This window comes from Zootoca vivipara, chromosome 15 (assembly GCF_965207765.1).
Source record: "Zootoca vivipara chromosome 15, rZooViv2.hap1.1, whole genome shotgun sequence".
Lineage (NCBI taxonomy): Eukaryota > Metazoa > Chordata > Lepidosauria > Squamata > Lacertidae > Zootoca > Zootoca vivipara.
In genome coordinates this window covers 10,067,533-10,091,547 of record NC_142598.1, presented here as the reverse complement: position 1 = coordinate 10,091,547, position 24,015 = coordinate 10,067,533, and the positions used below count along the sequence as shown (strand labels likewise).

General features: G+C 46.8%; 1 protein-coding gene across 1 annotated transcript; it reads right to left on the bottom strand.

The window, feature by feature from the left end:
• Positions 1 to 4,107: 4,107 nt before the first annotated feature.
• EPOR (erythropoietin receptor) lies at positions 4,108 to 23,726 on the bottom strand. Its single transcript, XM_035097099.3, has 8 exons — positions 23,507 to 23,726; positions 17,232 to 17,373; positions 14,849 to 15,033; positions 13,252 to 13,400; positions 13,013 to 13,163; positions 8,423 to 8,510; positions 7,300 to 7,387; positions 4,108 to 6,298 (listed from the first exon to the last, which is right to left on the bottom strand). Exons 1-8 carry the CDS (start codon positions 23,679 to 23,681, stop codon positions 5,732 to 5,734), a joined length of 1,545 nt encoding a protein of 514 aa, XP_034952990.1. The 5' UTR covers positions 23,682 to 23,726; the 3' UTR covers positions 4,108 to 5,731.
• Between the last annotated feature and the right edge of the window lie 289 nt (positions 23,727 to 24,015).

The following is a 24,015-nucleotide window of genomic DNA, read 5'->3' as shown; positions in this document are numbered from 1 at the left end:
GCCCCGGAGTGTGGTAGAGTCTCCTTCTTTGGAGGCCTTAAAGCAGAGGCTTGACAGCCATCTGTCAGGAATGATTTGATGGTGTTTCCTGCTTGGCAGGGGGTTGGACTGGATGGCCCTTGTGGTCTCTTCCAACTCTATGATTCTATGATTTTTTCCCCTAGACTTTGGGCTCTGGGGAGGGTCTCCTCGCAAGCCACACTAGGACTCTCCCACCATTCCAGGTTAGTATTGAATTATTTAGTTATTTCCCGGCGACACACATTCGCGCAGTTGCGTGCAAGTCAGCCGCACACAAGTGAGGGGCGGGCGGGATGCCTGTATGTTTGTCGTGTCTCATACTTGCTTCCCAGAATAGTCAAAAACGTCTGTGCCTTGAACACAAAAAAGCCATGTAGCTTTATCTGGATGTAGGAGAAAGCGTGTGTTCAGTTCCCAGCACCACCACATACCTGCACAGGTTAACCTAGAGCAGTGTTTCCCAACCTTGGGTCTCCAGCTGTTTTTGGACTACAACTCCCATCATCCCTAGGTAGCAAGACTAGGTCAGGGATGATGGGAATTGTAGTCCAGAAACAGCTGGAGACCCAAGGTTGGGAAACACTGACCTAGAGCACATTTGACTGGGAAGTTCCCCCACGAAACCTTACTGAAAGGCACAGAAGCGGAGCAGGAGCCTTGCTGCTGGGATTGCAGGGATCCACGCTCTTCCTAGGGAGTTGTGGCCTAGTGCATGCATTCAATGCACCACGATGTGAGAAATCCCTCATGTTCCCCCTGGGTTTGTTTGCTGTTGTAAATGTGCTCCTCTGGGGTGAAATATAACACTAGGGGCTTGATTTGGGTACACCGCTTCCATTGCTGCCCTGCACTGGTCCCGGTGCCTCTCTTCATGGTGGATTGGCCGTTTTGGCGCCACCGTGTTTCAGGGTAGAGACGCACCATCTGCAGAATCAATTTGCCACATGCTTGCAGCTGCCCGGCCACTAGTCTCCCCACCACCTCTCAACCAAGGCAGCAGGGAACAGCTCCAGGGAGGCATTCGCCATGCTTTTTGCCCAGGCACCCCCCTGCTAGAATCAATAAGCCACACCACCCACCATAACTTCCAACCGGCTACTAGTGGATGCGATGCAAGCCGCCAAAGGAGCCATGTTCGCACAGGCGCGGTTGGGCGCACTAACCAGAGCTTGGTTGGCTTTGGAGCAAGACTTGTACCGCTTGAGCACTGCAGGAATTTGGACTTCAACACCAGGAAGTCGTCATGTTCCCCTCTCTGCTCCTTATATCTGCTTAGTCTGAAAACAATCTCGGCAATATGTAGCAGCATGTCCCAATCGCCTGTTCTATAATGGGTGCATGGTGAACTGGAAGGACATTCTGCACCCTGTAATTTCTGCTGTGTTTCCGATGGTGGCTTGAGCTGCTTGGCATCCCCTTGTAAAGGTAAAAAAGGTAAAGGACCCTTGGACGGTTAAGTCCAGACAAAGGCGACTATAGTGGTACCTCTGGTTGCGGACACGATACGTTCGGGATGCACCCCGTAAAGTCCGCAACCAGAGTGGCGCTTCTGTGCACGCGCAAAGCGCGATAGAGCGCTTCTGCGCACGCGCAAATTGCACATAATCATACCTGCCAAGTTGCTGTCAGAGAAATAAGGGACCGGGTGGAAATAGCAGACCGGACGTAGCATTGCCGCCATTTTGGAACTGGGCAGAGCATGCTCAGAAGTGACTTTTGATGCTGCTCTGCCCAGTTCCAAAATGGCCGCCGCGCCAGAATAAACTGGGGAAAAACAAAAAAATCGTTTTTTCAATTAGGAACGGCTGGAAAAACGGGGATTTCCAGGGGAAAACGGGAGACTTGGCAGCTATGCATAATGCTTCTGCGTGTGCGGCGAAACCCGGAAGTAGACACTTCTGGGTTTGCTGCGTTCTTAACCTGAAAAGACGCAACCTGAAGCAGACGCAACATGAGGTATGACTATATGGGGTTGTGGCGCTCATCTCGCTTTTAGGCTGAGGCAGCCGGCGTTTGTCCGCAGACAGCTTCCTGGGTCATGCAGCCAGCATGACTAAACTTCTGGCGCAACGGAACACTGACGGAAACCAGAGCGCACAGAAACGGCGTTTACCTTCCCGCCACAGCGGTACCTATTTATCTCCTTGCACTGGTGTGCTTTCAAACTGCTAGGTTGGCAGGAGCTGGGACAGAGCAATGGGAGCTCACCCCGTCATGGGAATTCGAACCGCTGACCTTCTGGTCAGCAAGCCCAAGAGGCTCCGTGGTTTAGACCACAGTGCCACCCATGTCCCGGTGTACTGGAACCACAAACACAGGAAGGGGGACTGTTGTAGGTTTCACACCCCTCTTCACCAGATGAAGCCCCATAGCTTTCCAAGAAACAACATGCAGCCTGCGGTGTGCTCCACTCCCCCAACAGACCGTTGGATTCAAGCCGTTTTCTTTTCACAAAGGGCCTGCAGTTCTAAAGGCAGTTTTGGCAAAATATTGGGGCGGCCAGGGAAACTTTATTGGAAGGTGAGGTCTGAGCTGCAACATACCACAGCTGGGCTTAATCTGCCTGTTTGGCCGTGACTCATGAACCAAAGCAGAGCCGCAGGGGACCATTACAATGCGCCCCCCAGAAGCATCTCACGGAACAGGGGAAAGGGCTCCCCTCTCCCAGAAGCAAGGACCTATGCTGGTTCTGTTCTGGAGCTCGTCCAACACCAGCAAGCGGTGGGTTGGTCTCCTGCCACTTTTTGCAAGCTGCGTCCCTGATAACGGTTACAGAGGTGCTTGCTGCCACACTGATAAGCCCTATCACAGCAGCAAGGCCAGGGCTGGGCCTGCTGTGCTGGTGGGCTCCTTTCAGAGGGCGTGAGGGTTGGGCATAACGGTGTTTTTTCCAGTGTTGACAAGCAGCTGCCTCTCTCAAGGCCTAAACTCCTGATTGCTCTCTCTCATCTCCCAACGGGTTTTCCACAAGGGTAAAAATCCTACCTAAGAGGTTTCAGGAATGGGAGAATGGGGAAAATCAGAAGCTCTCCCCCTTCTTCAAAAACTTCCTGTTATTTGGCAAATTATTTATTTAGCTTCAAGGCTTGCAGTTCGCCCCCAAACCCAGTTTTTTTTCCTTGTTGTTGCAATCCTATAGACACACACGAGAGCAAATACTATTGAACCCAGTGGGTGATATCCAACTAGGGCAGGCATCCCCAAACTGCGGCCCTCCAGATGTTTTGGCCTACAACTCCCATGATCCCTCGCTAACAGGACCAGTGGTCAGGGATGATGGGAATTGTAGTACAAAACGTCTGGAGGGCTGAAGTTTGGGGATGCCTGAACTAGGGTATGTGCTAGGTAAAGGTAAAGGGACCCCTGACCATTAGGTCCAGTCATGACCGACACTGGGGTTGCGCGCTCATCTCGTATTATTGGCCGAGGAAGCCGGCGTATAGCTTCCAGGTCATGTGGCCAGCATGACAAAGCCGCTTCTGGCAAACCAGAGCAGCACATGGAAACGCCATTTACCTTCCCGCTGTAGCTGTTCCTATTTATCTACTTGCATTTTGACGTGCTTTCGAACTGCTAGGTGGGCAGGAGCTGGGACCAAGCAACGGGAGCTCACCCCGTCACGGGGATTCGAACCGCCGACCTTCTGATCGGCAAGCCCTAGGCTCAGTGGTTTAACCCACAGCGCCACCTGGGTCACTAGGGCATGTGCTGAGTAGGCCCAATGAAATCAACAAGCTGAGTCTTTTCTGAGTATGACTAACACAGTGGAACTGTAAGTGATTTGTGGGACAACCGGGGATGTTTTCAGAAGGGAAACATCCCTTCTCCTGCCCGCCCTTAAGCCCTTCCAGGCTAGTTGGAGTCTTGTTCAGGAGCACCCCAGTTGCTGTGAGACGCCACACCCCCACACCTGTGTCCTCCTAACTCGGAGGTCTGATTTGGTGCTCGTGAAACGGGAAAAGTAGTTCCGGGCAACATAGGAAAGAAGAGAAAGGAATGGAGAAAGCATCTGGGCGTTCATTAAGATATCTTCTTTCCCACAAGGACAAGGGCGTCAGAATGAGCAAAAACACTGTTTTTATATTATTTTTATTTTTTTAAAAAAACACTTTGGAGTATTTAAGTATATAAAAATATATCCAGTTTCTGTTTTGAAACACAAATTCAAGAGGATAATTACAAAATCTTTGTGGCCATACCTGTGAGAGTTCAGATATTATTATCATCTGATGCTGATCTGTGCCTTCGAAGGATAATTCAGACACAAGGAAACCCGTTACCAGAGTACATAAACAACACAAGATGTCTCTTGAGTGGGAAAATAACAGTAATATTCTAAACAGGGCATGTACAATCCACACACCTTTTTGTGCCCCACATGTGAACCCTATGGCAGTAAACAGCTGGCAGAATTGCCATGCAGCTCTCTTAAGCTTTTGAGTTACTGTGCTTATTCAAGCCAAAATGGAAAGACAGACCCTTTTAACATTTCAATTGGTATTTGGTTTGTCTAGTTTTGATTTTCAGTGTTATTTTTCTATTAAAAAGGGGTGCAGGAACTCATTGGGAACACCTCCCTCGTTCCCTTGTAATGTCAATGGCGCCCACCTGAGAGGTGCCAGAACTAAGTTCCAGTGAGCTCCAGCTGGGGGCGGGGGGAAGCCCTGCCCATTTTACAGGAAGGTAAGCAAAGACCACACAGTGAATTGTAGCAGAAATGAGACTCCTTCATTCCACACACTCCTCCATGTCGTACCTCCTCAACTCCCAAAAGACTTCAGTCCCAACTCTGACATTTGGACATTATTATTATTTTTGCAATAATTGGGCACATAATATAATGGTCAAATATGTCTGGCCGAAAAGCTTGGTAGTTAAAAGGACAGAGCAGGGTCAGAGGGGAAGGAGTTTCATCAGAAGAGTTGCTTCTCATCCCGGTGTGTGGAGTGGGAGAAAGTTGGCTGCCTGGCTAGCAAGCGAGTTGAGTGCCCACAATATTCCACAGCTCGGTCTAAACACCTCAAGCCCCAAGCCTTGCTACTTGCAAACCTGTTGTGCCACACCAGAACTCTAGGTGTGCTTTGGCCAAATCCCCGATCTGCAGCTTTGTAGAACGCGCTTGCCTGGGGGTGAGTACAAATGAGATGAAGAAGATGCCACAGCACATTTAATGCTGCTTCAAAGGGTTGTTGTGGGAGCAACATGTCTCTTTCGTGGGCCTCCTGCCCCTTTGCCCGTTCAAAATAGGATGGCTTTTTTTTAAAAAAAAAGGATCCGGGCGAATTCATGGAGGAGAGGGCTATCAAAGGCTATTAGCCGAGATGGCTATGCGCTACCTCGACAGTTGTTAGGTAGAAATGCTTCTGAACAGCAGTTGCTGGATACCAGGGGGTGGGAGAGCGCTGTGGTGCTCGTGTGCCGCTTGCCGGTTTGCCGTTGAGGCATCCGGTTGGCCACTGGTGAGAACAGGACTAGATGGGCCACTGGCCTGATCCAGCAGAGTTCTTGCGTCCTTCATCACCTCTCCCTGCATTTTGCAAACCTCTCTTCCACCTGCAAGAGTGACTTGGGCCCAACAACTGGAGCTTTGGAGGCCCCACAGCTGTTTCCTCTGGCGTTTTGCTAGAACCAGGAAGGAAGTGGGAGGTGCCAGGCTCCTGGGCTAGCATCTCGCTGCCTCAGTTTTCCTCCTGATCTGCAATTCCCGCTGCTACGAGCACACAATGTAGGTGGGCAGGAACGGCTGTGGCCCTCCTTCACAGAGGTTGGTGTATAAGCTCATCTGGCCAGCGTTGGACTCCACAAGGCTATAGTCAGCCGAGATCCCAGAGTCGGACACCATCTGGTAACTGCTCTTGAGCTGCGGCTCAATGTGGCGAGGTTGCGGGGACAGGCTCTTTGAGCTGGGGTCAAACACAGTGTACTCGAAGCTAGAAGAGGCCTGGCTGTTGTCCGGTGTCCCTACTCCTGCGTCGAGGGCCAGATCTGTGCCGCCGCTGCTGCTGTCGCTGCCCAGCAAGAGCAGGGAACCACCCCCTCCTAGGCAGCACGGCACCAAGTCTTCATCCAGTATCAGGTAATCATCTTGGGAGACTTCTGGGTTGCGAGGGGGTTCCCCCACGCCACGTGCCTTGGGGGGAAGGAGCGGAGGAACGGGAGGGCCATCCACCTTGCGGACTTCACATTCAGACAGGATTTCCACCAAAAACGGCTGCTCCTCCAGATAAGGAGAGTTCTGGCTCCACCACAGGTAGGTGCTCTGATGCCCCAGCCATAGCTGCAAAGAAAGGAGAATATCAGCATCAAGGGATGGGAGGTGGGGAAGGCCCCACCTCGCTCCCTTTAACCCTGCTTTCAGGCACTATATATTTCTCTCTTCTTTACACTCCTTTTATTTACTCATTTCATAAAATTTATGCACAGATTGATTGTAAAAACAAAACTTCAAAGCAGTTAACAAAACATAGGACCCCCCAGGCTTCGCAACAGCATAATACGGGTAGCCGAGGGAATCATAGAATCATAGAGTTGGAAGAGACCACAAGGGCCATCCAGTCCAAGCCCCTGCCAAGCAGGAAACACCATCAAAGCATTCCTGACAGATGGCTGTCAAGCCTCTGCTTAAAGACCTCCAAAGAAGGAGACTCCACCACAATCCTGGGCAGCAAATTCCACTGCTGAACAGCTCTTACTGTCAGGAAGTTCTTCCTAATGTTTAGGTGGAATCTTCTTGTAGTTTGAATCCATTGCTCCGTGTCCGCTTCTCTGGAGCAGCAGAAAACAACCTTTCTCCTTCCTCTATATGACATCCTTTTATATATTTGAACATGGCTATCATATCACCCCTTAACCTTCTCTTCTCCAGGCTAAACATACCCAGCTCCCTAAGCCGTTCCTCATAAGGCATTGTTTCCAGGCCTATGACCATTTTGGTTGCCCTCCTCTGGACACGTTCCATCTTGTCAGTATCCTTCTTGAACTGTGGTGCCCAGAACTGGACACAGTACTCCAGGTGAGGTCTGACCAGAGCAGAAAACAATGGTACTATTACTTCCCTTGATCTGGATGCTATACTCCTATTGATGCAGCCCAGAATTGCATTGGCTTTTTTAGCTGCTGCATCACACTGCTGACTCATGTCAAGTCTGTGGTCTACCAAGACTCCTAGATCCTTTTCACATGTACTGCTCTCAAGCCAGGTGTCTCCCCTCCTGTATTTGTGCAGGAGCAGGGAGGGAGAAGTCATATGCACACAAGGAAGCACAGCCAGTGTAATACCTGGAAGTTCCCCTTGTAAATAGTGAAAAGGTCCTTGAATTCATGCTCTGGGGTGGGGATTGCAGGCCAGATCTTCTTCTTCAAAAACCTGGTGGAAGATAATAGGAGTGAACAGACTTTAGTAAGAATGTGCATAACAATCACAAGTGTTAAAAGTCATCCCCACTCTAACATCACCTTAGTCCAGGGGTAGTCAACCTTTTTATACCTACCGCTCACTAATGCATCTTTCTTTATGGTAAAATTTCCTTACCGCCCACCAGAGCTCGATGGAAGGAGAATTCAGCTTGTGCAGTAGAACCCCTTACCGCCCACCTAGAATCCTGAAACGCTCATTAGTGGGCGATAGGGACCAGGTTGACAATCCCTGCCTTAGTCGGTGCTTTTTTTTCTGGGGGGATGCAGGGGGACGCATACCCCTAAACATTGTGTGAATCTAAGTTTGGCCTCATTGAGGGGCAGTATTTCAATATGAGTAGGAAAATGAGAGTACCCCTGAACATATTTTTTAAGGAAAAAAAGCACTGACCTTAGTAATGAAAACTAAGTAGGGCAAGGATGGGGCACCAGATGTTTCAACTCCCATCAGCCCCAGTTAGTTTGGCCAATGGTCAGTGCTGGTGTTGATTGTGGTTTAGCAACACTGAGGGGCCACAGGTGTCCCACTCCTCAATTTAGGGGATTTCCTGATGGCTCAAACTTCTGCGATTGAAAAGGCTCTTACAATCTCTCCAGACCTGATGGCCAAGTATTCAAAGAGGACACCCACCCGTTGGTGGGTGGGAGGGTTGGAAGATCAACAAACTGGGCATTAGGTAAAGGGGGCCCCTGACCATCAGGTCCAGTCATGTCCGACTCTGGGGTTGCGGCGCTCATCTCACTCTATAGGCCGAGGGAGCCGGCATTTGTCCGCAGACAGCTTCCGGGTCATGTGGCCAGCATGGCAAAGCTGCTTCTGGCGAACCAGAGCAGCGCACGGGAACGCCGTTTATCTATTTATCTAGTACTGTACTTGCATCTAGTACTATTATCTAGTACTATTTATCTAGTACTATCTATTTATCTAGTACTTGCACTTTGATGTGCTTTCGAACTGCTAGGTGGGCAGGAGCCGGGGCATTACCTGCGGTTAAACATCAGGGTGAGGAAAGCCAACAGCAGAACGATCAGCACTAGAACGACAGACAGCGTCAGGATGAGGGGATCCAGTTCTGCAAGTCAGAAGAACAGGTTAGCCTAGCAAGAGGCACTTCATAAAGAAACCCTTTGGTTGGTACCCAAGTCATCTTCACATAACCTTCTGTTACATAGTCACTATGTGGAGAAAGCACATACTTCTGGCAGTGGACATGGTAGGATGAACCAGTGATACGCTCTTGCCTGGATTTAAGCTTATTACCTGGTTCTTTTCAGATGTCCTAGTAGATGGTCAATCATGACTGTTAAATACTTAGAGGACTTACAAGGCCAGAAAACCATGTTGAAATCTCCTGAGTAGGCCAACTGTGGTCATTCCATCACATCACCTAGTGCTCTAACATGTATTCTTCTTGATCACTAAGTCTCCCACCATTCTATGACTACCCCTCCATTCCTGGCCCAGATAATGAAGATTAGAAAATATTATCTGGAGAGGTAGCTCAGTGAGAATTGTCAAAGCACTACGAGCTGCACCTGCCTTCAGCAACCACCTGTGAGCAAGGTAAGCTATTGCTCTAACTGGGAGTTGGAAGGGCAGAAACCACAGCAATTGAAGGAGGCTTCTACCCCACCCCACCCCATAACAATGTGGCAATGGTGTCAAGTTGGTGCTTGGTGATGGCATTTGAAGACAGCAAAGGAGAGGCTGCAGATGTAGCTTGTGGAAGACATTGGGCCTGAAGGTGGAGAAAAATGAGCTCTTTCAACATTAGGTGTTCGACAGTTCAACATCAAGAGCTGCTCGACAGTGGAATTTGCTGCCAAGGAGTGTGGTGGAGTCTCCTTCTTTGGAGGTCTTTAAGCGGAGGCTTGACAGCCATCTGTCAGGAATGCTTTGATGGTGTTTCCTGCTTGGCAGGGGATTGGACTGGATGGCCCTTGTGGTCTCTTCCAACTCTATGATTCTAGGTCCCTGTGGTATGATGGAACCACTCAGCCACCTTCCTGATTGATGTCAGGGTCACTGTAGCTGAATGAGCTGGGGCAAGGCAGGGTGACAATAGAGTTTGCATGGGCACAGCAGCAAACCACACAGCCCTGACCTCATCACAACCATGTCCTGCCTGTCCAGGTAAGTTGCAGTGGCACCGGTTTGGGGAGGGCGGATCCACCCCCACCATTCAGGGTTGCTACTGATTAAAGCAAACAAATGAAAAAAGTAAAGAGACTGCTTAAAGAAAATAGAACAAGGTGGATGGAAGAGGAAGCTAGTGGGCAACCCTCCAGATGTAGGTAGATTGCAGCTTCATCAGTCCTGGCCAGCGTGGTCAATGGACAGAGATGACCAACTGGAGGGCCACAGGTTGCCTAGTCCTGGACTAGAAATAGGTGCATCAACAACAATGGAACTTAGTATTGTCAAATTGCTGAAGTTCTACTTTTCTAATGAAATAATACAGGACCTTTTAATGAACTAAATCCTGTGGAGCTGTTAACTAAGAAAGCCCATTATCTTTTGGACTGAACAATAAACAAACTTGTCAAGAACATAAAGGTAAAGGTAAAGGGACCCCTGACCATTAGGTCCAGTCGTGACCGACTCTGGGGTTGCGCGCTCATCTCACATTATTGGCCGAGGGAGCCAGCGTATAGCTTCCAGGTCATGTGGCCAGCATGACAAAGCCGCTTCTGGCAGACCAGAGCAGCACATGGAAACGCCATTTACCTTCCCACTGTAGCGGTCCCTATTTATCTACTTGCATTTTGACGTGCTTTCGAACTGCTAGGTTGGCAGGAGCTGGGACCGAGCAACGGGAGCTCACCCCGTCACAGGGATTCGAACCGCCGACCTTCTGATCAGCAAGCCCTAGGCTCAGTGGTTTAACCACAGCACCACCTGGAAACATACTAATTATGCATGGTAGATAATTATCATAGAGTCCTACAACTGGAAGGCACCTTGAGTGTTATCTAGTCCTACCCCCTGCAATGTAGGACTCCCCCCCAAAAAAAATGGGGCTTGAACCCACAAACCTGAGATTCAGAGTCTTATGCTCTACTGAGCTATCCCAGGTATGTTTGGTAGTTATATTTCTCTCACTGGCAAGTACTAAATTACCAAACTATCTGTGGCTGAGCTTATAGTGAAATAGTACTGCACTTCCTGGGTAGTATCTACTTTTGTATTTCTAACTGAATTATTTTTCACTGGAGTACATATTGTACAAAAGCAGCTATTAGGTAAAACTCTAATAGCTGCTTTCCTGCTGAATGTAACAACTGGTGGTGGGTAAATTATAATTTCTGCTTCTTGTTTAAGGTGCAATGTTGAATGCCCAAAGTAAAATGCAATACAGTGGTGCCTCGCTAGACGAATTTAATTCGTTCCACGGGTCTTTTCTTATAACGAAAAATTCGTCTAGCGAATCCCATAGGAATGCATTGAATTTTTTTTGAATTTTTTTTTTGCCCATAGGAACACATTAATTGAATCTCAATGCATTCCTATGGGAAACCGCGATTCGCTAGACGAATTTTTCATAAAACGAATTCGTCCAGCGAGGCAACCTCCGCTCGAAAAATCCTTTCGTTAAGCAGAAATTTCGTTAAGCAGGGCATTTGTTAAGCGAGGCACCACTGCATTGGTTGTGAAGCAAAAAGTGAAATATTAGCATCTGGATAGAGGGTCATACTTTTGGATGTTTTTTGTTGTTAAACGTGAAAAATGTGTTTTGAGAATGGATGATATTAAAAAGATAAAGCACTGAGTCAATTTTGTATATCAAAAGTGGGAAACAGAGACTCCAAAAGGCAAACGGGAGGAAATGCAGCAATAAATGGCAATAGACAGGAAGAAAAATCTGTTTTGAGGGAAGAATGGGAAACATGAGAGATTGCAAAAAGGAGAACAAATAACAGATGAGAATTGGAATAGGAGATTAACAGGATCTATATCCAACTGATATTTGAAGGATAATGAATGGAAAAATATAAACACAATTATTCATGTAAAGAAAGTAAAATCACAGCCTTTATTAATGGTTTTGATGCAGAAAAAGCTTTTGATAACATAATGGTCTTTTCTTTTTTAAAAAACATTAAAAGCTTATTTAGAGAAAAATTCTTTACTTTGATTAACATGATTAATAACAGCCCAACTGCATGGATAGAGGTTGATGACCAAATATCAAATTCATTCTGAGTACTGGAACTAGACACAGAGGTCCTCTCATTTTCATTATTTGTTCTCCGTTTGGAACCTTTAATAAGCATAATAGATGTAGAAAACAAAGGATCTGCACACAGAAAAATAGCTGATATGTAACTGTCTTCACAGCAATGCCTAAACAATAATAGAGATTGTAAATTCTATCTGTAGCTGGAGAAGATTCTTTTTTCAATATTGTCTTCTTGTTTGCCTTAAAATTAACAAGGACAAAACAGAAATTATCAATATATATTTACTTATACAAAATGATATTTTAAAAAGAACAAAATTAGTTAACTATAAGTAAGTAAGAGATCTGTGTGATATTTGTATAATATTAAGAAAAGTGAAAGCATTTCTATGAAGATAATTTTGGGAAGATCATATAAGAAAAGAAGTTCCAAAGCAGAACAATGGAAAAAAATAATTATTTGATCACATGGCTAAAATCATAATCTTGCCCCAATTAAATGTCATTTTTCAGGCTTTGTCAAGATGAGTAAATGAATCTTAATTTAAAATGTGGCTAAGCCTAGTTGCTCAATTTATATGGAACAGGAAGCAGCCAAGAATTAATTAAAGAGATTGTATTGCTGGACAAGAAAAAAGGGTGGCTTATCATTTCCAATTCATAAAGTTTACTATTTTGCCAATGCCTTTAAATGACTAACAGAATGGATACACAATCTAGAGATGACTGGGGTTAAAACTGAACCATCCCTAAGACAATTTAATCTACAAGTTGTATTAATGAAATATTGGAAACCAGTTTAAACAAGGATAACATCACAGCAAATTTATGAAGCATATGGGGTAAATATAAGTACAAGCAGAGTCCAGCAAAATCACAAGCAGCACCAATAGTTTATGATCATAGAATCATAGAGTTGGAAGAGACCACAAGGGCCATCCAGTCCAACACACCAGCAATCTCCTGTCTTCCATCAGTAGCACCAGTTTATGCACCATCTGGGCAGAAAATAGCTCTCTGGAAGAAGCCAAGGTTGGGAATTGAAAAGTGGCAGGAGAATTCTCCCATCTTTTTGCTGAGGTCCTATTATTCTCTTCAAATGGATGTGCTGGACAGATATAAAGTGAATTGTGCTCTGTTTTGGATTCCTTAGGCTTGGGATTTTGGTTACAGTGTTATTAAGGCTTTCATTCTTGTTGATTGGGGGGGGGCGTTCTCAGAAGGTGCCTACTATTATTGTTTTTAAATGCTGCTTTGGTTTTTGGTTTCATTTTTCCTTAAAAGCAGCTTCTCAGCTTCCCGTGGTTTTGAGCATTGCTCCATGCTAATAAAGTGGCCATTTTCAACCGGCCCTGCGCCATAGCTGCGGCCAAAATTACCCGAAGAGCACTTACCGCTGGGTATCGTCGCCGATGCCGTCTGCGACCATCCACTCCAGAAGCCATCAAAGCTGACTCCATTGGGCTTGGCCCGCACAGCCAACGTGTAGCGGGTTCCTCCTTTGAGATTCCGGAGGTAATATGTCTGCCCATTAGAAATCTCCACCTGGAAGGAGAAGGGGGGAAAGCAGAGGTCAGAGGGAGGGAAGGAGGGAGTTTCGAAAGCCAGGTAACAAAGGACAAAAGCGACTTACCCGCTGGACTATGCTACCCTTATGGAAGATGGCCATCTCGTAGCGGATGCTATTGTCCATGTACTGAATAGGGGGCTGCCAGCTCACATTCAGGTGTCCCGGAGGCTCCAACAGCTGCACTGCCAGGTTAGAGGGGGGATCCAGGAAAACTGGAAGAGGAAAGGAACAGGATGTGAGAACAGCTCAGTGGCAACAGAATAGAGGTCTCCTTCTTTCTTTGTTTTTACACAACAGGCAATGCATGAATTGCTCCCTCTTTCCTATCTAGTGCAAACGCACATTATCTTGCCTCCTCCAGTTGACTGCACTGCTAGCCTCTGTTCCTCCCCACCCACCCCCCAAAAAACCCAAGTACAGTAGTTTATGGTCACAAAGAGTGCAGCTGATCTACTGGCTGGGCACTACATTGGGAGTAAGCTTAAAGGTAAAGGGAACCCTGACCATTAGGTCCAGTCGTGGACGACTCTGGGGTTCCAGCGCTCATCTCGCTTTACTGGCCGAGGGAGCCGGCATACAGCTTCCGGGTCATGTGGCCAGCATGACTAAGCCGCTTCTGGCGAACCAGAGCAGCGCACAGAAATGCCGTTTACCTTCCTGCCGGAGTGGTACCTATTTATCTACTTGCACTTTGACGTGCTTTCGAACTGCTAGGTTGGCAGGAGCTGGGACCGAGCCACGGGAGCTCACCCCGTCGCGCGGGGATTCGAACCGCCGACCTTCTGATCGGCAAGCCCCAGGCTCTGTGGTTTAACCCACAGTGCCACCTGCCATTCTGCAAATTGTTATAAGAATTTTAAGGTCATATATATATATATAATAATTGTTCATAAAACATGTACATGAATGTACAGAAACATGTCTGAAGCAGCACAGGAAGACAGGCCTGACTGACACCATTTTGACTCTCTCTCTCTGACTCTCTCTCTCTGACCAGGTGTTCCTCTGCAAGGAAGAAGGGGGGTGGGGGGAACCTTCTCATTGTCTCAGGAATTAAAGTGATAATCCCTGGCATCCTGATACCTGGGTGCCAGACAAAAGGGTGTGATTAACTTGGCTGGGAAACACAGAAATGTAAATATCTCTCTTTTGTTGATTAGGTTTTGGGGGCAGGGGGCAGGGTCCAGGATGCTCAGATTACTGCCACCAGACCTCCCCTTTCATGATGTACCTATGATGAATCTAGGGAGGGGGGTCTTGGGCTACACCCCTTCTGTGACATATGGATGATGCTTCTGGGGGGGGGGGTGAGGGGAAGGACCCTGTTGCAACAGTGAAAATAAAGGCTTTGCTTCTCAAACTTCTCTGGTTGGCCTCTGTTATATTCTCCAACCGATGGAGAACCCAATAAGGGAATAAAGGCAGATTTGTGCCTATATCAAAATAATGCCACGGTTACAGGTTTGATCCCCGCAAGGGACCGCTGCATATTCCTGCATTGCAGGCGGTTGAACTAGACAGTCCAACTATATGATTCTATGATCCTGAACTACATTCTTCTCGCTCCCAGGTTCCCCCACCCCACCCCATTCTAGGAAGACTTGGAGGCGGATGCAGGTCATTTCTTGCAAGGCCCACCCACCTCGTATTGAGGACTTACGTAGTTTTTCCACAAAGATCGTTCTGTTGTACAGAGTGCTCTTGGGGGAGCGTCCATCAAAGACCTTGATCTCAAGAGGGGAAAAGGCTGAAACGTCTTGCCTCGGAAAGAAGCAAGTGTATCGTGTTGTATTCCGGGGTGTGTAATCCACAGTCAAGTTACACCATTTCAAAGAGTCATCGTCCCTGAATGAAAGCAGGCGGGAAATACTGTATTATTATTTAAAGTTTGAGAAGCAGCTTCTATTGCAAGCATTGTGCCTAGTAGGGTTGAAGGAAGAAGATGGGGATTTAGGGGGGGGGAAGGCTCTTGAGGTCAAGGCCAACGTCCCTTAGGGCAGTTTTGACCTGGGCAACTTCTTTTGGTAAAGCTCATTGTCAACGCTAGTCAGCGTAGAACTAAATTTTACATACTGAACTGTAGTGCAAGTCAGCTCTCAGGCATGTGAGTTCCTGTTCTACATTTGAAGAAGCAGCCTTCTGTGGAACTGGCTTTCTTCCCCATAAAAAGCACTTGCATTAAAGTTGTTTTTGTTCATACATCCTTTGAATGGTCTCCTCGTCGTGTTACCTTTGAGGCATACAATTTCTTCGTGAATTAGAGAGAGACGGTGCAGCTTTCGCAAATCATGTGAATGTCAACCTTCCTCGTCTCAGCAGCTCCTATTTCTGTGCCCAATCTCTCTCCTTCTCCGCCTCAGCCTTCTCTTTCTACTTCCCATGTTTCCGAAGGAGCCCACTCAAGAACATTTCACGCAGAATAGCTACATGCACAGAGCCATCTTAGGCATCTTTATCCTAGAATCGTAGAATTGAGAGGCTGGAAGGGACCCCGAGGGTCTTCTAGTCCAACCCCCTGAAATGCAGGAATCTCAACTGAAGCACCTGTGACAGGTGGCCCTCCAACCTCTGCTTAAAAACCTCCAAGGAAGGAGAGTCCACCACCTTCCAGGAGAGTTCATTCCACTGTCAAACAGCACTTACTGTCAGAATCCTTTAGTACAGGGGTGGCCAACTCCCAAGAGACTGTGATCTACTCACAGTGTTATAAAATGGCAGTGATCTACCCCCTTTTTGGGGTTTGGTCAAAGTTGTTGAGTTTTTTCAGGGAGGAGGTAAAATGCTGAGCTTTTTTTAGGGGAGCCACAGTTGTTCAGTTTCTTTGGGGGGAAGCCAATGATCTACCAGTGATCTATCGCAGACGTCCAGTGATCTACCGGTAGATCATGATCTACCTGTTGGACATGCCTGCTTTAGTACATTTCAAGATCTATTGTTTTATGCAACATAAAAATCAGTTTTCTAACCTCTGGGAGTTTGAGGAATGTGAGGGTAAAATACAAGCTCCTGGGACTTTTGGGACACAGAAACCTATTTGACTAATACTACAGGTAGGACCCTCATTCTGACCTGACTCTTTCCTATTTTGGCACTTCTGTATATATTTCACACAGACACGATCTACTAACACCACTTGGATGATGCCTCTCCCAGGAGTCCTTCAAAACAGAACAGAGATGTGGGAGGGAAGAATTTGGTAGTAACGCGTCCTAGATTTAGCAAAGGCCAGCGATATTGCAAAAATAAAACCTGGATTATGTGCAGATGCATCAAAATACAAAGAAGCATTCAAAAATAATTGGAAGCTATGTATTGAGTTTTGGAATAGTAAAAATAATGAAAAACCAGACCAGGTTTTCAGCTTGTCGATAGAAGTATAGCTTCCCTTGGCATCTTGTTAGCACCGAAATTGTAATACTAGCTTCTCCTTTTTATAGTTTTCATAATAATTAATAAGGATAAATTTTAATAAGATAAAATTCATTAAGCCTGAATGTCCCTGAAATATATTGTATAGTTAATTCTGCATACTCTCATATGTTGGAACTATTTGTTACTAATTATTATGTGGGACTGGAATGGCAGTCCTCATGGAGGGAATATGATGGAAGGTGGAAGGAACTCTCCTTCCTTGTAGGTTTTTAAGCTGAGTTTGGATGGCTGTCTGCCATGGATGCTTTAGTTGAGATTCCTGCATTGCAGGGGCAAAATAAAAAAAATTCCTTCAGTAGCACCTTAAAGACCAACTAAGTTTATATTTTGGTATGAGCTTTCGTGTGCATGCACACTTCTTCAGATACCCCATTGCAGGGGGTTGTACTAGATGACACTCAGGGTCCCTTCCAACTCTACAATTCTATTATTCTATATATGCTGCTGCCTTGAGTGCCTAAGAGGTAAGGCACTATATAAACATAAAAACAATGCAGAAAGCCTTGGGTGAAACCCCCATAACATCCTCAGGCTCTTAGAGGATCTGTAGAGTAGATCAGGCTGAGCCTCTGAGACTGGCTGGCTCTGGTACGGCTTACACACACACTTACTCATATTTGTATCCAAAGCTGTACATGCTCTGGTTGTTTTGCTCCATCGGGGGTACAAATGTCTCCCAGAAGCAGGCCAGATCTTCCAGCTGCTGGGTGAAACACTTGAGGTCCGAACGGTCCTCCGTCAACAGATACGCAGCTAGGTGCAAAGCAGACAGACAGGCATAACATTACCAAATACCCTCCAACATTTCTCCGAAGAAAATAGGGATGTCCTATTCGACGCAGGTGGCGCTGTGGGTTAAACCACAGAGCCTAGGGCTTGCTGATCAGAAGGTCGGCGCCGCGGTTCGAATCCCTGCGACGGGGTGAGCTCCTGTTGCTCGGTCCCAGCTCCTGCCCACCTAGCAGTTCAAAAGCACGTCAAAGTGCAAGTAGATAAATAGGTCCCGCTACAGCGGGAAGGTAAACGACGTTTCCGTGTGCTGCTCTGGTTTGCCAGAAGTGGCTTTGTCATGCTGGCCACATGACCTAGAAGCTGTACGCCGGCTCCCTCAGCCAGTAAAGCGAGCTGAGCGTGCAACCCCAGAGTTGGTCACGACTGGACCTAATGGTCAGGGGTCCCTTAACCGTTATTCAACAACAACAACAATGTCCCATCCATCTGACTGGGTTGCCCCAGCTACTCTGGACGTCTTCCAAATATATAAAAACATAATAAAACATTAAACATTTTTTTAAAAAACGAAAACCTTCCCTATACAGGGCCACCTTCAGATGCCTTCTAAAGAGTGTATAGTTCCTTATCTCCTTGGGCCAGGGGGTCGCATAACGCCATAACCTCTAAGATTTCTTTGATGGAAACAGGGACATCCTAAGGAAGAGCAGGACATTCCAGGATCAAATCAGAAACCGGGATGGCTTCTGTAAATCCGGGACTGTCCCTGGAAAATGGGGGCACTCGGAGGGTCTGTTACCCATAGGAATGGAAAGGCAGGCGCTCCCTGCCCCCTCCCCCCCAACACCATCACCCGTCTCATCCTTGCCCAGGGAAGCTGTGCATTCAAAACCAAAAAATTAGGGTCAAGCTGAAATTTCTGGGGTGAATTCTCTAGTGCTTTTCTCCAGCTGGGAGAATTTCAGTAGTCCCCCATTGAAGCAGCCTTCCAAGTTTCATTTGCCTGAGCCTCTGGTCTCAGGGGGTGGACTGGGTGCCCTGGGGAGGGTGTCAGAATGAGTGCACCCTCTGCCCATGCCCCTGCTGTCCGAGACCCCGCCAAGCCACCAGATTGAGTGCAACACACACACACTCTTGCCATTTCACCACCTGCAGCTGGCCTTTGCCAGGTGACGTGAAACTTGGCTGTGGAGCTCCTCTGGTGGGTCGCCCCGGCTGCTGACAGACTCAAGTCAAGCCATGTGGAGAGTGGTCTTATTGAGGCTTCCTTTGTGTCTCACTTGGCAGGGCGATCCTGTGCTACAAAAAAAAACCCTAAATGGCCTCAGTCCAGTATACCTGAAGGAGCGTCTCCACCTCCATCCTTCTGCCCGGACACTGAGGTCCAGCGCCGAGGGCCTTCTGGCGAATCCTACGTTGTGAGAAGCCAAGTTGCAGGGAACCAGGCAGAGGGCCTTCTCGGTGGTGGCGCCCGCCCTGTGGAACGCCCTCCCATCAGATGTCAAAGAAAAAAACAGCTACCGGATTTTTAGAAGACATCTGAAGGCAGCCCTGTTTAGGGAGGCTTTTAATGTTTAATAGATCACTGTGATTTATTTTTCTGTTGGAAGCCGCCCAGAGTGGCTGGGGAGACCCAGCCAGATGGGCGGGGTATAAATAATAAATATTATTATTATTATTATTATTATTATTATTATTATTATTATTACAGCCTTTCTCAACCTTGGGTCCTGAGGTGTTGCCGGACTACAACTCCCATCATCCCTGGCCATTGGCCATGCTAGCTGGGGTTGATGGGAAATGGGAGCCCAGCAACACCTGGAGGGCCACGGGTTGCCCATCCCTGACCTAGGACTAGAACCTTGTTTGCTTTTAAAATTGAAATTCTGTAGGCTCCCTTGTGACCATTGATTTCGTTTTGTTTGTTTCTTCCATTTTGTGGGTCACCTCCCCATAAAGCTTCTTAAAACAGCTTTAAAATGTAAAAGCAACTTAATACATTTTGTGAGAGTGGAATTTAATCCATATCTGATATCTAACTACTGGGGGGGGGGAGTTTTCTATGCAATATTCCTGGGTATATTATTCCAAACAAAATTATTCCAACAAAACAACAAATTAGTGTACAGTTCCTTTATCAGTGTGGAGTTTTGTGTTTTGGTTTTTTTTACTACGGGTTGTCATTCTGTTTTTAAATTTCACATATGAAACATAGATTTGGGCTATTAAAAAATTATTAATGAAAAAATTGAAATCTGAGGAGGTTCTCAGACCCAAATGAGGCATGAAGAACATGTTGGCCTGCAACCTTCCTCTGTCTCCTTCCTGTGATTCTGCAAAATTTTGCTCATGGAGTTGAATGACAAGTTGCTGTTCTGCTCCGAGTTCCTCCCACCCCTCAGAAGTTGCAGCCAATGAAGGGCAAGGAGTGCAGGGGGATCTTTGTCGTACAATATTATCCTATCATCTTTAGCTAAACGTCACCTGGGGCTCACAGAAATGAGGTTCCGTTTAGTGACAGCCACATGCTGCTCATAATGGGACATTTGATCCTTAAGAAGCTGGATTCTGTTCCCAGCAACCTTCTGCATTTTCAGCACAGAAACCCCATTTTTTAAATTCCTTTCTTAATCTTGCACAGCCGTTTCATGCTGTCTTTTTTGCATGCCACATTCCATGCGCTTTTTGCAAATGAATGAAATTGCTACAGCAATAAAGCAGCAGCAGCAGCAGCACTCTGCGCACGCTCAAAGATATTCTTGTCTTTATTCTTCTTGCTTTAAATGCCTTCGGATAGGGTTCTGGTAATGAAAGCAACTTCATTACTGCCATAGACTCCAGATTTTGTCGGATTGTTGTTGTTGTTCTTTTAAGGGGAACAGTACAAACTGTCATATGCAAAGTCACATGATCGGCAGCTATGTATTTTATGACCCAGTTCTCTTCCTTACGTTACGCACACAAACACAGAAGTCTTACAGCAGCCACCTCCATCTGGCATCTGTTTCCCCGAGATAAGAGCTGGCTGTGCACCCTCAGTCCCAGTAGAGTCTAGGCCGCGGGAGAAAGTACAGGAAAGAGGAGGGGGCACCCATTTGTTTCTCCCACCACCCACCCACTTTTTATATGGGTCTGCCAGGAATCCTTAGCCTCACCCATTGGGGTCAGACCAATGGTTTCTAGTTAGCCACCTGGAGACAAGGGCTGGCCTGGCCGTAATGGGGTGTGTGTGATTCAATATGAGCAACGGAAGCAGAGTTAATCCAATTCCTTATTTCTCCTATTCCTCCATCCCCCGTTTTCCACACTACAGAAACAGCATCCCTTGGGAAACTGTCAACAACAGAGAACAGCAGTTGTGAAGTTGTTGGCGAAGTTTGCATTGCTTTTGTTATCGAAATGGAGACTGCAGGAATAGGGGGACAAAAGCAAATGAAATCTGCTTCTGCTACAAGATGTGGGATGGCTGCTTGCTTATCCCAAGCATGTAGAGATGGATGTGTCCCTGAATGTGCAAAATGCACAAAGCTGCAAAAACAGAATAGGTTTGGCCCAGATCAAAAGAAACCATATTAGCTGAAGAGAAGGAGAGGACAAGCTATAGCTGCCTGGGAGGTTTTAGATTAGGCATCGGGAAGAACTTCTTAAATCAGTAGAGAATCTGCCTCTGGACCTTGTGGGGAGGGGTGTTGTTGTTTTGCCTTACAGCAATACAGCAATTCATAGGAGACACCACAAGGGTCATCTAGTCCAACCCCCTGCAATGCAGGAATCTTTTGCCCAGTGTGGGGCTCGAACCCATGGCCCTGAGATTAAGAGTCTCGCGCTCTACGGACTGAGCTATCTGGGTAGGGCTTTGATGTAAAAGCCCAGGCAAGCAGATGCCCTTTGCACGCATACACTTCCCTTTTTGAAAAGTTGCATTCAAAAACGGAGGCAAATAGGTAAAATTCCTCTTGTTGGATTTGGGCATATGATTGGAAACTGTCTTAAATGGAAGGACTGCCCCCTGCCCCCCCCCCAGTACATGATTCTTCTGCACTTGACAATTTGCTGAACAGGGGTCTAGGGTAGAATAAAAGCTTCCATAATTTGACACAAGTCAAATAAGAACCTTACAAAAACTCATTTTTATATGATGAGTTCTCACCAGATGCTGCAGTCATAAAATAATGAGCAAGCGTTAAATTGACCTTAAGTAAACTGAATGAACTATATCGGGCTCCCCTAGGCAAACAAGCCACGCACAGGCAGACTTGTTAGATCACGTGTGTTTTATAGTCTATAGAGCAGCCATTATGTTATGTTTGGAAGTATGTAAATCTTGTCATGTTGTAAGCCGCCTCGAGCATTGTTTTAACTATGGGAAGGCAGCATACAAATAAAATGATGGTGATGATGATGTTGATTGATTACCCAGTATCTTGATATTTAGGCAAGTAATATTTAAACTAAGTAGGAACACACACATTATGGATGTGGAATCCTACCACAAGACTCTCTGGCAAGGGGGGGGGGGGTTGGGTCAAAGTATGCTCACATATTACAATCTTCCCAATGGAAGCAAATCTGCATTTCACATTTTATTTTTCTACTTTTCCCATTTGGGTAGGTAGGTATGCAACTTTCCAAGAGAGCATCTGCCCCCATCATAAATCCCACACCTCTAACTACTGTACTGGGCTTACAAATCTACAGTAATGACTACATGGGTGAAGTCAGGAAACAACAACATATTTATTTCCTCACTCTATAAGCTTTAACTACAGGTCTCCAGCTGTCTGAGGGGAACAGGGGTGTCAAAATTGCCACATTGGAAATTGTGCACTCTGAAAATTTGCATCTGCTTCGTTAATAACACCCTCAGGTCTACTTGCGAGGGATGTGTGGGCAGGACTGCACAAAAGGTCGTCCACAGACATATTCTTTCCCACAGGAAAACAAACATACTGCACAGTATATAAAGATCTGAATGCCTTCAGCTTTAGAACCTCAAACTTTGGGAATGCCTTATTGGTGTCGTGTCAATTTCATTGGCCTCTGAATCGGCCACCTCCAACCTTCAACAGAAATAGATCCAATAATTCTCTCTCTCTCACACACACACACACACACTTTGCCTTAACCTAGTTACAGTGTTGGTCTGATGTAGTCAAAACAAAATAAAAAAATCCTTCCAGTAGCACCTTAAGAGGCCAACTAAGTTTGTCATAGGTATGAGCTTTTGTGTGCATGCACACGAAATCTAAGGAAGTGTGCATGCACACGAAAGCTCATACCTATGACAAACTTAGTTGGTCTCTAAGGTGCTACTGGAAGGATTTTTTCATTTTGTTTTGCCTCAACCTGTTCCCCTTCCAGGTTACCCCAACACTTATGTCCACAGTTAAGGGAGGGATCCTTCCCCCCCTGTTTTTTTTAAAGCTGTGAGACTTCAAATTTACAAGAAGAATCCACCGGGCCTTACAATAACCTGCTCCACTAAACCCCTCAGTTCTCCTTTTTTTCTTTAAAGGAGCAATATCTGCCAATTTCTGCTTTCAACGCGGCTGATAACAGTGTTTCATCGTACTTAAAGCGCAGGAAGAGAGAGAGAGAAAGTTTACAGTGGTACCTCGGGTTAAGAACTTAATTCGTTCTGGAGGTCCGTTCTTAACCTGAAACTGTTCTTAACCTGAGGTACCTCCTGCTGCCGCTGCTGCGCCACCACCGCCGCGCGATTTCTGTTCTCATCCTGAAGCAAAGTCCTTAACCCGAGGTACTATGTCTGGGTTAGCGGAGTCTGTAACCTGAAGCGTCTGTAAACCGAGGTACCACTGTACATGAAAACCGCAAGGAGCAGATGAAGTCCACAAACTAGGCAAGATCAGATCAGATCAATCTTGCGGAGGTTGCCTCATATTTTATTATTATCGCGCCACCGCCATATGCTGCGATCCAGAGTACTGGAAAGAGACTTCGCATCTGACCAATTGCATGTTGGGCAGGCACAGTACATTAAGAGGCAATTTCTTAGCTTCTCTTTGAGCTCTCTTCGTTCCTTGACCCCCAGCTCCCCACCTTGGCAATTGCTCTCTTACCCCCTTCGACCCCCACCCGCACCCCCCCACTTTGACAGGGCCCAGATGGCCAGCCCTATCTTCAAGCACGGTACCTTTGCTGTCGAAGCTGGCACCCAGGTTTTCAAGCCCCTTGTGAGATGAGCCAGAGGCCCAAAGAACCAGGACCCAGAGGGCAGCGGCGTGTCTCCAGCCTCGCTCCATGCTTGCAGGGGTGAAGGAGAGTCTCCCCGCCAAAAGGGTCCTTCCACCTGCTCTGCGAATCTGCATCTGGTTGTCAGAGCTGCTGCTTACCCCTTGCCTTGCTCCCGGCTGGAGGCTGCAGATAAAGGGCGGGCTCTACTGTGTGGCGGCAACAGCAGCAGCAGCAGCAGCAGCAGCAGCAGCAGCAGCAGCAGCAGCAGCAGCAGCAGCAGCAAAAGCAGCAACTCTGAGCAGAGGCTGGGAAGTCAGGGATCAGCCTCCCTGGATATTTCTCCTGAAATCCTCCTTCTGAGGATGCCCTGCCAGAATAAGGGTTTATGTCTACGGCCATTACACAGAGGGGAACTGAAATTCAAGGCCCATGTGTTATATGCTCCTTCTGGCAACTTACCTGTCCTCA